This window comes from Brachyhypopomus gauderio, unplaced genomic scaffold (assembly GCF_052324685.1).
Source record: "Brachyhypopomus gauderio isolate BG-103 unplaced genomic scaffold, BGAUD_0.2 sc182, whole genome shotgun sequence".
Lineage (NCBI taxonomy): Eukaryota > Metazoa > Chordata > Actinopteri > Gymnotiformes > Hypopomidae > Brachyhypopomus > Brachyhypopomus gauderio.
This window is the reverse complement of record NW_027507003.1, coordinates 222034-237853: the sequence shown is the minus strand read 5'-3', so window position 1 is coordinate 237853 and position 15820 is coordinate 222034. Positions and strand designations below refer to the sequence as shown.

General features: G+C 44.1%; 1 protein-coding gene across 1 annotated transcript; it reads left to right on the top strand.

Moving 5' to 3' along the window:
* Positions 1 to 289: 289 nt before the first annotated feature.
* Positions 290 to 15379, top strand: clint1a (clathrin interactor 1a). The gene is made up of 12 exons (XM_076995114.1): positions 290 to 483; positions 4428 to 4532; positions 4703 to 4799; positions 4939 to 5047; positions 5555 to 5719; positions 8313 to 8484; positions 8816 to 9041; positions 9285 to 9372; positions 10241 to 10318; positions 11327 to 11604; positions 12843 to 13026; positions 13504 to 15379. The coding sequence occupies exons 1-12, from the start codon at positions 443 to 445 to the stop codon at positions 13839 to 13841; spliced, it is 1881 nt and encodes a 626-aa protein (XP_076851229.1). The 5' UTR covers positions 290 to 442; the 3' UTR covers positions 13842 to 15379.
* The last annotated feature ends 441 nt before the right edge of the window (positions 15380 to 15820 follow it).

Here is a 15820-nt window from a genome sequence, read left to right as displayed (position 1 = left end):
TAGGTTATTTTACATTTTTATTAAAAGACATTTGAATGTACATTTTAGGTTCAAATTTTACCACAGATGTCCGCATACTGAAACACAAATAAGCTTACTTTATTATTCCCGCAATTAGCTGTGCATTCGATGAAACACTTTTGACAAACTTTCTCTATCTCTTATTTAGCTAAACTAAGCCAGTTATCTAAATAAGTTTAAATCAGTAAGCTAGGTAGCCACCTACTCCAGCACCTTACGCAACGTACGTACGTGACGTTACGAGCGCATCTCCGTAGCAACCTGTCCGGCCCACTGACACTCCACGGGCAGCGCAGCCCTCAAGTAGTTTTTCAGAGTTCAAGGTTTTGGTTTCGTGACATTTCGAGTGGCACAACCACTGGATTAAAAGGGGCTGGGAGCCGTGTTACCGCTACGGAAAGCCTAGTTACTACTACACAAGATGTTGAGTATGTGGAAAGTTCGAGAACTGGTTGATAAAGCGTAAGTTTTGTGTGTCTTTTTTGACGATTGTCCTGACTTGTACCTGTTTGAAAAGAGACACGTAGTCGGTCGTTGACGTCACGTCGCACTCACTCGAGCGCGGCTAACGTTAGCTAGCTAACGCCGAAGCTAGTTAGTGGCTAACTCGGCTAGTCGACCAAGATGGCTTAAATCCAGCCACATTATGTAACTGTTTTAGCCACATATTATTCATGTCCACTTATTAGGTGTCCATGTAATAATCTACCCGAGAACTTTGTCAAGTAAAACCAAAATCGAGCACTTAATACTGTAGCTAGCTAGCCAACCTGGCTAAGTTAACTAGCTAACTGCTAATGCATTTAGAGATGTACCGGGCCAACTAGTTGATAGCATCGGCTGTACTGTTAGCTAACTGGCTAATTTACGTCCAAGAATAGTTAGTAATATAGAATATATCCAGGTTAACTAGGTTTTTAAAAAGTGTTTGTCCAAACTTCGCAGCTAGACAGTTAGTTTCAATGTCTATCTGTGTGTGGCTATAACTTGAATGGTTAGACGAATAAGTCACGAATGTCAGATTTTATGGAGTGAGTTAACTAGATGGCTATGTTAGAAGGTTCGTAAATGACATTTTGACATTTAATATTGACGTTAGCTAACTTTAACCTGGGTTTGCTAACTAATGTGACATCGTGGCTAGCTGCATAGCGAAAGTTCATTCAGTTTGAAAGGTTAACCAAGGTAGGTGATTAAAAAAGGGGAACTAGTTAACTTGGCTAACTAGCTAGGTCGTGTTGCTCGTTACGTTAGCTCGGTATGTTACTTTTAAATATAGGCTGTAACGTACTTTCTTTCATAGCTACACTTAAATGATCATTAAAGAATCTGACAGCTAGCCACCTGTCATTGCTAGTGGATGTACGTACAGGTTGGCTGAGGTCAGGTTATCTAAGATAAGTCGCTTTAGAGTGTTGTGTGTATCTTTTGACAACCAAAAGCTTTGCCGTTTCTGTATAGCAAGAAAATATATCATTTGTGGTCAAACGGGTGGAAAGCGTCTCTTCCGTAAGCACAGTCTGCCTCCTACCAGAGTGCCTGTGGACACGGCCTGTTTCAGGCGCTTCTTATAAACAGAAAAGTAAACTACATGTTGTTGTTGTTATTTATTTTCTGTGCAACATCCCACAATGATGCTTAAATTCTGCATATGAGATGGGGGATGTCAGTAGGATATTGGCCAGCTTCCAGCACAAGTATTGAATTCAGAAGTAGAAGTAGAGAGGGAGGCCTCAAAAACTCAAGAAACTTGAGTCAATTTTCAATTAAGCTTAATTGCGTAAACAAAGGTTTAAAATGACTTGTTCACAAGTGCAGGGCACAGTTGCAGCAGTAATCGGGTATAGAACAAGCCATACTGATACTAACTGATACTAACGTGGTGGTCTCTTAAACCGACCCACAGACAGTGTGCTGTTTGTGCAATCTAGCCTAACTCTGAAAAACAGGCAGGAGAGTGCTTCAGCCTTGGCACAGGGGTTATCAATGGAAATTTGAGTTTCTGTTTCAGATGGTGCAAACGACATTGCTTAAACCTCTGTGGACGGCATCCAATAAAAATATCCCTGTGTCTGCTTCGGTGCAAACTTGCAAGACTAAACTTTGCTGAAGAGCATGAAAAGAAGCCTGAATGAATATATTAGGAGCACATTCTTCCTGCAGATGAGCCCAAGATAAATTTGTTTGGCTCAAATGGGGTTCAGCAGGTTTAGTGAGAACCTAGCCAGGGCAACCAGAGGGAACACACAGTCCCAACAGTAAAACACTGAGGTGAGAGAGATGTTATTGGTCACATGAGTGTTAAAGGTGTGGAGGAGATGACCTTCATAGATAGCATTATGAATGCCTTTGGATATACTGGCTGTTGAGATTACCTCCAGTCTTCATGAGCTTTGCAGAAGGAGAATGTTACAGCATGATAACGATAGACAGCACACTGCCAAAATCAAACAAGAGTGGTCACCTGACTTGAATCCAGTAGAATACCTTAGGGATATTCTATAGAGAAACAAAACTCCTCCAACAAAGGGCAGCTGAAAAGCTTTTTGCGGAATGGAAGAACGTCTCTAGACTTTTGTGCAACACTGGTATACTGCATGCCAAAGGGTATTGAGTCCATCCTCAAACATAAGGGTGGACACACAAAGTGTCAAACAAATTAAACATTAAAATCTCTGTAATGAAAGCAGTATTGGCTTTTGTACTACTGCAGGTCCTGTATTTTTAATACAGTAAAATCATAATTTAAGTACCACAGTGTTCAATTTAGAGCTTTGAATAGTTTGAAATTTAAGTGATATTGCACACATACTTTTGAAGTATACAATATCTTTTAATTAAAAGTGCCAGTGGTGAAAAACAGTGTTTTGTCCTCAGGATTTTAATAGTTGTTTTCCTGCTGGTAAATATGGTGTGGCGACAGAATTGTACAAAAAGTTCTGTCTGCTTCTTCATCAATTTGCATGTACGGTTTATAATCTCATCAGTGGAGTTGGTTTAGAAAACTGACAGAATTTAATTTGTTCCCTCAGCTGTCTCATCCTGAGTTATTCCCAACAATTTGTCCTTTTACAACTTTGTCTTCTGCACTTGCCAAGTATGACTCTGTGCCTGGCCACAGAGTTTAAATGTTTTATGCCTATGCACCTTTAGAGTAGAAAATGCTTAAGCTAGACCAGGCGTGGGTTATTACAGGAAGACATTTGAGATATGCAATACTGAGTAAACAGTTATGTCACATGTGGGGAAGTTCATAAGTCTGATGAAAACTCATAGCAGATGGGGGGGGGTTGAATTATTGCAGCATGCATTTACAAACTAATGTGGATTCTCCAACCATTTGTTCTTTGTTTGTTGATATACGAGATCTAGTCAAGGTTAATTTCTTTTGCTGTTTGTGTGTATTGTGTGTGCCTGTGATTTCTCATTTCCTGTTGTCAGCGATTCGTCTTCCTGCTGCGAAACGTGTACATGGGTGGTTATTTTTTACAATCGCTGTGCTGCAGAAGATGTGGGGTGGAAAGTTCAGGATGTGCAACATTTGTTCGTTTACCTTTGCTGTGTCATTTTGGTGTTTTGCATTAAACATCTTCCAATGTGACACTGCCTTTTCAGAACATGGTAAAAACAAAGGTCAATAGTGTGTATGTATATATTTGATTACAAATATCCCTTACAATAAAGCGTTGCTAGTAAACATTTAGCATTGAATGTTAAATATGGACCTGCGTTATTTTCAGCCAAATTTATTCATTCTTGTTAAATCCTGTAAATGATTTTTGAAAACACCCACAAGTAATATTGAAGATTGATCAGGATACAGCATATATGCTTAGCCTTTACATTATTATTATTAATATTAATAATAATAATTCCTTTGGGGTGTGGGTGTTTATTTTGCTTAATGTCTTTTAAGCTGCTTTTATTTCCACTCACTGACACAAAGGACAATCATTCCTTAAGACTCAAAATAGGTTCCATGGGAATAACAAAGGATTTCATGACACGCTTCTTTGATCCACACTCAGACTGGCTAAACTGAAATTTCTGCACCACACCCAGTTATTGAATACTCTTGTCTTGCATAACCAGACTATCCTGTATGATTTCAGGTCCTATAGTGCTACACAGATGTTATTTATTAGCCTATGCAAAGGGTCTTTGTGATTACCTTTCTAATGTATTTAAATAAAGACTGATTGGCTATCGTAAGAGATATCACTTGAATGTTGTGTCACATTTCCTTGCATTAGAACAATAGAATGGTATTTAAATAGGCGTGTGCACTGTCAGACAAAACATTGCAGGCTTTCAAATGCAAAAACCTTGAGCCTTACATGCAGCACTGTCCTAAACCCACTTGTTGAATACCTTGTTCATCTCTGGTGGGTTTCCTGTGTTTTCAGAACCAATGTTGTCATGAACTATTCAGATATTGAATCGAAGGTTCGAGAAGCCACAAATGATGACCCATGGGGACCCTCTGGCCAGCTAATGGGAGAGATAGCCAAGTAAGCGAGAGTGTTTTGGTGGTTGAATGGTCTGGTTACAGGTGTGGGTGTGTTAAACTGCCCTGTGATTTCTTTCTGTATGTTGATTTCAAACAACCGTAGTTTATTTTTCTTGTGGGGTTGCTCTTCCTGTCCACTGCTACACTGCTGTGTGTCTCCGTACTCTGCAGAGCCACGTTCATGTTTGAACAGTTTCCAGAAGTCATGAACATGCTGTGGTTCCGAATGCTGAAAGACAACAAGAAAAACTGGAGGAGGGTTTACAAGGTAAACAGGTTGAGTTTGCGCCAATGTAGAGGTGATATGTAGGTGATGCATACTACCTAAAAAGTGTGTGTGTGTGTGTGTGTGTGTGGGGGGGGGGGGTATTTGTGGTGTTTCTCACTGTTCCCCATTGTTCTCTCAGTCTCTACTTCTGCTGGCATACCTGGTACGGAACGGCTCAGAGCGGGTAGTCACGAGTACCAGGGAACACCTGTATGACCTGCGCTCTATCGAGAGCTATCACTGCATAGGTGAGCTATGTACAAAATGTTACACTTTCCTTTTGTGTCCCAGCATCCTGCTCTTTATTCCATACACCTCCCAGATCTCAGATCTTGGTCATACTGGTAGTGGTCTTTTTTTGTTTTCAGTGTTAGTGTCAGGAGGTGTTGGAGGAGACATTCAATTGCTTGGCCTGCTTCAGAATCGATGGCTGCAGTACTGATGAAAGTGTTGATAAAAGTGTCAGTGTTGCAGTGCTGGTGATAAGAAAAAAAAAGCTTACTCATGACCTCAAAGCTGTTTCCTACCAGTCAATATGGTTACAACAGTTGCAGTTGAGTATATCTGGTGCACTCAGATGTGCTGGGTAATTGAGCTAGGTTAATTTGGCCATGACATCAAATTTAGTTTTGAACTACATTTTGTCTCATGAGGACTTCTTGCTATGCAGAGATGTTTTGGACGGCAGAACTGCACTGTATCCTAAAATGATGAGTGAGAGTTGCTATTGCTGTGTGTGTGTGTGTGTGCTGCAGATGAGAATGGGAAGGATCAGGGCGTCAACGTGCGTCAGAAGGTGAAGGAGATGGTGGATTTTGTTCAGGACGACGACAGACTGCGGGAGGAGAGGAAGAAGGCCAAGAAGAACCGAGACAAATACATCGGCGTGTCCTCTGACAGCATGGGGGGCTTCAGATACGGTGAGTGCTGCTCTCAGAGCCTCCCCATCAACCCCTCAGCTCATGCACACTCCCAGCCCCTCTCTCTGACTCACAGCCTCCCTCTCTCTGACTCACAGCCTCCCTCTCTCTGACTCACAGCCTCCCTCTCTCTGACTCACAGCCTCCCTCTCTCTGACTCCCAGCCTCCCCCTCTCTGACTCCCAGCCTCCCCCTCTCTGACTCCCAGCCTCCCCCTCTCTGACTCCCAGCCTCCCCCTCTCTGACTCACAGCCTCCCCCTCTCTGACTCACAGCCTCCCCCTCTCTGACTCACAGCCTCCCCCTCTCTGACTCACAGCCTCCCCCTCTCTGACTCACAGCCTCCCCCTCTCTGACTCACAGCCTCCCCCTCTCTGACTCACAGCCTCCCCCTCTCTCTGACTCCCAGCCCCTCTCTCTGACTCCCAGCCCCTCTCTCTGACTCCCAGCCCCTCTCTCTGACTCCCAGCCCCTCTCTCTGACTCCCAGCCCCTCTCTCTGACTCCCAGCCCCTCTCTCTGACTCCCAGCCCCTCTCTCTGACTCCCAGCCTCCCCCTCTCTGACTCCCAGCCTCCCCCTCTCTGACTCCCAGCCTCCCCCTCTCTGACTCCCAGCCTCCCCCTCTCTGACTCCCAGCCTCCCCCTCTCTGACTCCCAGCCTCCCTCTCTCTGACTCCCAGCCTCCCTCTCTCTGACTCCCAGCCTCCCTCTCTCTGACTCCCAGCCTCCCTCTCTCTGACTCCCAGCCTCCCTCTCTCTGACTCCCAGCATCCCCCTCTCTGACTCCCAGCCTCCCTCTCTCTGACTCCCAGCCTCCCCCTCTCTGACTCCCAGCCTCCCCCTCTCTGACTCCCAGCCTCCCCCTCTCTGACTCCCAGCCCCTCTCTCTGACTCCCAGCCTCCCTCTCTCTGACTCCCAGCCTCCCTCTCTCTGACTCCCAGCCTCCCTCTCTCTGACTCCCAGCCTCCCCCTCTCTGACTCCCAGCCTCCCCCTCTCTGACTCCCAGCATCCCCCTCTCTGACTCCCAGCATCCCCCTCTCTGACTCCCAGCCTCCCTCTCTCTGACTCCCAGCCTCCCCCTCTCTGACTCCCAGCCTCCCTCTCTCTGACTCCCAGCCTCCACCTCTCTGACTCCCAGCCCCCCCTCTCTCTCTTTCTGACATCCAGCTTGGAGCTTGGTCTCTGTCATGGCATCCATTGACTCACCCCTGGTCCTCCTTCCCTTCCACACTGCCATGTTCTGAGTTTTTGATGTCCATGGTGTGTCCTTTCGCCTCAGCACATGATGACACAGATTAGATATTTGATGGTCTTCACAGAAATAAAGAAGTAGTATTTCTCTTATTGTATGTGATTATTTTGAAAAGGTTTTTAAATCTGTGAGCTGGTACTTTTATCAATGGATTCAATATGGAAAGCACCAACATTTAAATATGGGAAGTACCACAGTTCACTAGTCACCCATAAGGTGTAGTGTAAGGATTTGGTGGATTCCTCACGGTTATTTATATATATATAACAGATATGACACGAAACAAATGGAGAACCACTGTCCGTAGTTTATTATTATATTGAAGGTCACTATAAAACGGACGGTTAGACAGAGTCAGTAGTAGCAACTACTAAGTAAGCGAGAGGGAGCAGTAACCATTCACGCAGTATGAACAGAAGAGAGAAGTCCCGTGCGCGCGTAGGGCAACCACACTTTACGTCATCAAGGGGCGATCATTACAGTAGACACGAGGGCTTCTTGATCCATCATCTGTTTTTTTACATTATAGTGTTAAAACAGTTACAGCAAATTGCAACAAACCATCCAGCTGATTGAACCGTAATGCATTTCTGCTATTTCACTATAACTCATCATATATTGTTTAGCTGTCAGTCATTTTTTTCACTAGTAATTCTAGCCTGCAGCAAAATGCCTGAAATGTGCGAAAGTGAAATGCAACACTGAGGAATCATTCCGGGTTGCGATTACTGAGATTAAGATGGCCTTCAGGTCACCGTCATGTTGATGTCTGCAGGCTAAAAAGTTAATGTCAATGGTTTGTTCTGCAATGTTCTACATTATTCAGATTTACCATTTACATAATTGTATTTGAAGTGTGTTTAATTTGATTGTTTTTTTAATGCAGTTTATTTTAGTCATGTAATGCTGAAGCGAATGATTAGGCAGAGTGATTATTTATTTTTGGTCAGTTTCATCCTTATTGCTCACAGATTGAACAGAGTTTGCAAATCTCTAATTGTTACCACAGTATATAGTATTTGTACATATACTACTCTTTCTGACTGTGTTAATTAATGAGGACCGGGGGTGAGTTGGCTGTTTTGTTGGCCCTGTGCTGCACTGAACCCGCCTGGGTCCACATACTTTGCTGTTTGTGAGTGTGAAGTATGATGGTGTGTAGTGGTTCACAGTCTGAACACCAAGCCGATGATTTCAGTCTCTCCACTGCACAGGTCGTCACACAGTACAGAATTTGTTTTTTTTTTTTTTTTTTTTTTTTTTTTTAAACTTTTAGTCACAAAAGTGTTTTGACATTTTGTAACGTACGAATCTCCCCCTTTTCTCCATGCTCAAACAGGAGACAAATTTGAGACGCACTCCAAGTGGGACGATGACTGGGATGGCAATAAAGGAGCCTTTCCCTTCAGCGAGAAACTGGGAGAGATCAGCGACAAGATTGGCAGCACCATCGACGACACAATCAACAAGTTCCGCAAGAAAGACAGAGATGACTCACCCGACAGATTCAGGTCAGAGCCCCGGGCTCGTTTCACTGCACCTCTTCCCTCTCTCTCCTACCAGCTCATACAATCCGGAAGTTTACACACCATTTCTAGCTCTCGTATTAAACAGAAATGCAAAACCAAAATTAATAAATTCACAGTAGACACCTGTGTATTGTTCTGAGGTTTGCACCTGTTGGACCACATGAGCTAATGAGTTGGAGCTTTTGCAACATGGATCCTGTAGAGCTTAAAAAACCCATTTATAAAGGGTTGTGATCAGCATCAGCGGGTGATCTCTGTAGGAGGACTGAGGCGTGTCCACAGAAGGTCTCAACCGCTCTGTCTCCACTTCTAGTGAGGCCGAGGAGGAGAAAAACAGAGAGACCCACAACGGGAGGTCGGGCAGGAGGGAGTTCAAAGACGAGGAGGAGACGGTAACAACCAAAAGTGTTCAGATCGTTCAGGCCACGGAGACCACCGCCACACGAAAGAGAGGGGCCATCCCCTCAAAGACCATAGACCTGGGAGCCGCCGCCCATTACACGGGCGACACACCTGCTGCTAACACAAACGCCAGCCAGGTAATAAAGCCTTGTTTAGCTAAAGTTAGGAGCATGGTTATTGATCTGAGATCCCCACTACAACTAGTACACTTGTATATGTATAATGTCAGAATAAAATTGGTTGCACTGTACATTAATGTAATAATCAGTTCCTATAAGCAATTTCACTTTGATAACTGAGTTGAGACCACACATTGTGTGGTGCCCTCTACAGGTGAGTGTAGGAAGTGTATTTCATCGTGCCCTTTCTTGTCTCCTCAGACAGCTGACTCGGCTGTGGGTCAGTCTGCTGGTGGCCTGCTCGACTTGTTCGTGGCAGATCCAGGACCCGCACAGCCAGCCTCCAAAGGTGATTACAGCCACACTCATGCCGCTTTTCATAACAATAGGACTACGATGTCGGACATTTCATTGGAAGGGCAGAACAGGGCAGACAGAGCAGCTTTAAAAAGGTGACGTTGGTGATTTCGTTCCTGTAATGCAGGATAATTTCTTGTCAAAATGACTTTTGTTGCTGGTCTTTTGGTATTTTTGTATTTCCTGCCCTCATGTAGCATACTTTAGTTTGGCTAGAGCAAAGTTTTATTGGGTTGCTTGCTGGAGGTTGGTTGAACTTCCCTACTGCCTTGTTAACGTGGTGTCTGACTGACAGAAAAAGAGGCTGATAAAGGCTGAGGCTGGCAGAATGCAGTAGAAAGGTTTAAGAGCCCTGTCCCATTAGCATGGGCTTGTGGCTTAGACGGTGTGATACGAAGGTACCCAGACGAGGTGGGGGGAGGGGCCGTGTGGCAAAACGCAGCAGATGGGCTCTCCCCGCGCTCCTGTACTCTGCCGGAGCGTTTAGTTGCCAGGACCAGATGTTAAAGTGGTCCCTGTTGGGAGCTGGAGTGTTGAGCAGATGTGGGTCTCGCGTCTCTTCCCCCTCTCCACTCCTCTCCACACCTCCACCAGTTGGACAGCTGCACCTGTCCCCCTGTATCGGCCCCCCTAACCACAGGCCAATGGAACCAAACATGACCAAAAAAGAGCTGTGTGTGTGTGTGTGTGTGTGTGTGTGTGTGTGTGTGTGTGTGTGTGTGTGTGTGTGTGTGTGTGTGGGCGCGGCCGCAGAGGTAAATCTCAGCTGCTAGTGTCTTTATTATGCTTGGGGAAAATAAACGTCTCTGCTTCCGTCCCTCCTCTCCCCACCTCCATCCTCCACCCCCCCCCCCCTTCAGGTTTAGGCACAGACCTAATTGGAGGCTTTGCTGATTTCTCTTCGCCTGCAGCTACAGCCAGTCTTCCTTCAGCAGCTGGTATGTGTGTCTTGACTGCCAACTACAAGCATGCTTATGTCAAGAAGGTCGGAAAGGAAAAAAAATAACAACTCTGCCTCAGTCATCTGTAAAAATAAAAGTTAAATCACAGGAGTAATTTTTGGAGGATGACACCCTAGCATACACATTGTTAAGGATCTACAGATTAAACAGTCAATTGGTGAATATTTCGGCTTTAGAAGTTGCTATTTTAGCAACGAAATCAAACGAAAATAGAAACGGATTGCATAATTATTATTGAATGAGTCCCTAAGTGTTCTGCTTGGCCTCGTGTTTCTATATGTAGTATGACCGAACTCTCCATGAGGGACAGTCAGGTGCAAATTTCAGGAATCTAAAAATGTGATTTTATTTATTTATTTTTCTTCTGTTTGTTTGTTTTTCTTTTATTCTTTTTAATTGTATCCCAGTTATACTAAGCAAAATGCTCCAAAAGACAAAGGGACTGCAGAAAAATGATTGCTATTAAAAAAACCACGTTTTTTTTATTATTTTTTTTTTTTATTACAGTTATTTTGTGAGAGACTCAAACATATCAGGAGGTTGTGGGAATTTTCAGGGAGCCCAAAGTTATGACACGGGGCATAAAGCACCTTAATATTGGACAGCAAAATGAGGATAAGTCATATATGTGAGCCTCACGATCAAATCCTGTGGACAGATACAGTTTGGCTTGTTGGGCGTAGCAAATCAGCTGGAAACGTGTAAGGGAGACCGTTTTAGGGTGCTATATGTATATTGTTTTTTTAAGAATGTTTATATTGCAAGTTCCATTTGGGGTGCCTTTAATGTGCCTACCATGTGATGTTCACTATTTTCAGAAGCTCAGTAGTCAGAGAGGAAGTCTGATGGCTTTTTTTTTATGGAAAGCTTGAATAGGATGAACAATGTGTCTGCAAGCCTAAGCCCTTATTTATCCCATCGATTCTTTATATAACTTTAGCTTGTTGTTACAAGGTGTGTACAAAGATTTTTCTGCCTCCTCAGTGCCCAGTGGGAATGCGGACTTTGGAGACTGGAATGCCTTCCCAGTAGACCAGGTGGCCACGCCCACCACTCAGCCTGCGAGGCCCATGGAGGCAGACCTGTTTGGCAACCTGCAGCCTGCTCCCACGCCCGCCCACCCTTCGGGCTCGGCGCCGCCCTCTACGGACCTCTTCGACCTAATGGGTCCGTCCCTCGCCACCACCATCAGCGCCTCCCAAAGCATGAGCTTCTCCATGAGCACCGCTCCCAACGTCGGCCTGCCCGGGTCCAAATCGCAGGTGACCAGAACCGCCATCCACTCCTGGTTTTTGCTCATCTTCTCACAGTTCCTTTGCATCTTTTAGGTGGAATCTGTCAGTGTGTATACACTAACAACCCTCTGACCATTAACCATGTCAGTGGTAGTCAAAACTTATGTGGGAACTCCTGAAATAATTGCAGGACGTTCTTTCCTCCGTTTATGAGGTAACTGTCTCCAATCTAGATAAACCAGAGAGTCTTGTGGAACTGTCAACTTGACGGGTTTAGTGTGTCAGACACACCTTTCTTTGTTGTGTAACAACTGATTTCTTGTCTCCTGTCCACTCCTTTCGTTCACCATTACACCAAAGACCCAGAAACTTGTACGGAGGATACAGGATAAGCAGCCCATTTTCCCCCCAGCTGCTGGCTGTCCGTGGGTCTCGTTTGAAGCTCCTCCTCTGTAGAGCGATTACAGGAGGACGTGGAGCGTTAGAGCGCACACTAAACCCTGTTTATCCAGGGAAGGACATCACTGTCTGGGGTGTTGAGCCAGTGGGTTAAGGAGCACAGGAACACGAAACGGGACGAGTGAGGGTTTAACCCGCACCACTGGCTCCATTTCCGCCCACCTTCCTCCACATTACCCATCAACCCCTGCCCCCCCGGGACTCCCATCACGGAGAGTGGCAGAATGAGGGGGGAACAAACGAGTCGGAGAACCATTAAATTGAAACAAAAAGCCTTGTGCAAAGATGATATTTGCATGCTAAAAACCTGACCTACTTTTAAATGGCAAGATTTGTTTGGCTGGTAGAAAAAAAGTTACAACCCCCACCCACACGCATAAATCATTTTAGGGAAAAGAAAAACACCTTAACTAATATTACTACATTCTTATGTAAGTGAAGAAACTTGATAACCTCAAGAGACTTGTGGAATCTTGGTAATTATTCATACTGACCCCTGTCTTTGCTCATTTCCACCATTCAGGCCTTAAGAGAAATCCCTAATTGCAAAAGCAAAGATGAATAATCTCAACAATAATGCATTCCTGTACCATATAAATCCTCTGAATTACAACAGTATCGCATGTAGTCTGAAGAGTGTTGTTTAGAAGGTACTTCCCCATTCTTCCACAAGTGACCCCGTTTTGCTCGTGTGTGTGTGTGTGTGTGTGTGTGTGTGTGTGTGTGTGTGTGTGTGTGTGTGTGTGTGTGTGTGTGTGTGTGTGTGTGTGTGTGTGTGTGTGTGTGTGTGTGTGTGTGTGGTTCAGCCTATGCAGGGCATGATGTCCCCACTGCTCCCCCAGCAGCCTGAGGCTCACAAGCAGGACTCCAAGCCCCCCATGCCCTCCACCTGGTCTGACTCCAGTGTCAACATCAGTCTGGACTACCTGGGTCCCGGCATGCAGCCTCCCAAGCAGACACAGCCCACGCTCAACATGATGCAACAGCAAGGTGTGTGCACTAAACACAGAGCACTTACCACCAGCAGCTGTAACCATGACACGTTACATGTAGGAGGAGAGAGGCCACAATCAGATGTGATTGAGGTGCAGTACTGCTGTGACTGCCTCCCCCCTGAACCGCCAACGTCTGTAACTTAAGAATCTTGATTTGGGAATTGTATCAGCTGTAAATATTTTAAATATTTTAATTTGGGTGTACCGACTCAAACTATAAACCTAATATCATGTTTACACTGAATTGCCACAAAATATACAGTACTTATAATTAGCTTGGAACCTCATCTACTGGGTTTTAAAATGAGGTTTTCTAGAATTTTTCTCAGTTTTCTAGAATTTTTCTCTTTTTTAATTATAATTTATTTATTTATACTGGTGGATACTGTATTTGGAGAATTATTTAAGTTGGTAACATTTTTCCTTGTCAAAAAAAAACACAACAAAACATTTGTCTTCTATGATCTTTTAGGAGTCCCTGTTAATATGATGGCACAGGGCTTTGCTGGAATGAACCTGGGCATGCAGGCTGGCTCCTCCCCCATCCGCCCTGCCACCAGCCCCATGATGGCAAACATGGGGGGGCAGCCCACCCTGGTGGGGGGTGCTACGGGCATGTCCCCCATGGGCGGCATGCCGCTGGGCCAGGGCATGATGGGAATGAACGTGAACATGGGCGTGCCTGCCGCCAGCATGGGGATGCCAGGCACTATGGGCATGGGGATGAGGATGCCGGTGATGGGCGTGGCCTCTCCCATGGTCCAGCCCAAACAAGACGCCTTCGCCGATTTTGCCAACTTTGGGAAATGAACAGGAGAGCCGTAGGTGTAATGTTTGGACAATCTTTCTGGAAGGTGTGACCATGAAGGATTTTTAAAGAGCTGCAAACAAAGAATACTTGAAAGATGTCAAGATGTCACCCAGAATTCCCTTGTTGCTTTAACAATACTGATGGTGTGGAGAGGTGCGTGCGCTATGTTCTTCAAATCAGTCTGGCCCAGGAGCCACAGTGAGAGTGGGTCGCTTGGATTTCTTTGAGACAGTAATGCGTTTGCACATGTATCTTCCATTTAAGCATGACCTCGCTTTACTTCTCAAAGAATTATAAATTAGGGATGGCCTAAAAGAATGTGATGACAATGACTATCCCTAGTTCATTGTACACACCAATTCTTAATTCGTAATATGCATCCAGGTTATTACATTTAAAATATTGCAATCATCTTACAAAAAGTTACCCAATATTTCTGCCAATCTCAAATGCTTGTACCTTGTAAATATTGTTGCTAACGGACAATAAGTTATTTAAATATATGATTATTAATGAAGAATTATATTAATGGGGCTCTTTGATATGAATCAGTGCTCAAAGGTCTTTGCTAAACAGTCTTTATATTTGTCTAAATATCCAGTCTGATGAGGTGTGTCGTGTGTTTTCTTTAGCATGAGTGCGTCAAGGGTGAAAATCCAGTTGTGCAACCACCGTGGCCTTTGGGATGGGAATATTTTTTTAGACACCCGAGCTGTTTTGAATCTTTACGTAAATGTACTTTCATGAACAGACTGTGGTCATTCAGTGTCCTTACACACAAGGTGCCTATCAACTTGTTGCCTATATGTTTTCTCTTCAAAGGTTCTTAATAGAATAATAACATGAACATACAGTATTTATTAAAGGTACTGTAGTAAGTCCAGCGGCGTACATGTATGCACATGTTTTTATATTTGTCCCTGCCACCCAGGTTTCAGTGTGTGACCTGCTTTGTAATATGGTCACTAAAGTTGTTTGCTAAGGGTTGTTTTTTTTTTTTTTTTTTTTTTTAAGATATACTTGTTTTCTCGTCCTAATGGAAGTCATTGTTTAATGCAAGGTGAGACGTGCCGCGTGAGCCATGTGGGGCGGCATGCTGAGAGATGTGAGGATGGTCATGCCCATTCAGTCACACAGTGAGACGTCAAGCTCGTAGCACCATCAGCGTGTTGTCAGGAGCATCTCTGTCTTCATCAGTTTTCACTGAACACCAACTAGGACCTTATGTTTCGCTCAGAAGCATCGGGTGCACACACACAAGTGACCAAATTCTGCCTTCTCTTCATTTTTTCTAAGGTATAGGTTTTTTTTGTTGTTATTTTTTAAAGACTTATCAGATCGTATGTAAAATCATGGAGTAATATATGAGGGAATTGTGGATCGTTACTGAAAACACTATACATTATGCAAATCTGAAACAACCAACAATATGTCCTTCTCTCAAAGAGTATGTATTTGGATTCATACGCTGAGTTGATTGTACCCATGATGGTCTTATGTAAGACATTAAAGAGCTGATTTTCATCTGAACTTTGAAGCATGGCTTCTGCTGTTTGCTATTTTCTAGTCATCTCGATGCACCACGTAGGAAGTGTATTAAAAGTAAGGCGGTCCTTCCTTTACATATGATGCGACTAGAATTCTGTGTACTGTGACTTGGAGAAACGCAACACAGCTGTACCATGCCCCATTTTCACTGTAGCCTTTGACAGTGAGCTTATTTAACTGGTCTAAAATTAATGATGGCAAGTCAGCTTGGGCTAATAAGGAAAAGGAATGTTCTGAGAGCACGAAGGACCTTCATTTATCTGGGCAAATGATAAAAAAGGATTTAATGCCTGCACAGGATATTATATTCTCATTTTTATTCATGCTATATCAGAACAATGTAGCTACCACACCTGGGTCAAACGCAGACACTAATTAAAATGTTTGCATTTGAACTACTTTTAAAGTTTTTCCTCTCTTTCTTGAACTT

Bases quoted from the DNA above. Each gene is read 5' to 3' on its own strand.
- clint1a (XM_076995114.1), top strand. From the start codon at position 443: ATGTTGAGTATGTGGAAAGTTCGAGAACTGGTTGATAAAGC. The intron at 4,800-4,938 runs GTAAACAGGTTG...TTGTTCTCTCAG, and splicing joins ACTGGAGGAGGGTTTACAAG to TCTCTACTTCTGCTGGCATA. The intron at 8,485-8,815 runs GTCAGAGCCCCG...CTCCACTTCTAG, and splicing joins GACTCACCCGACAGATTCAG to TGAGGCCGAGGAGGAGAAAA.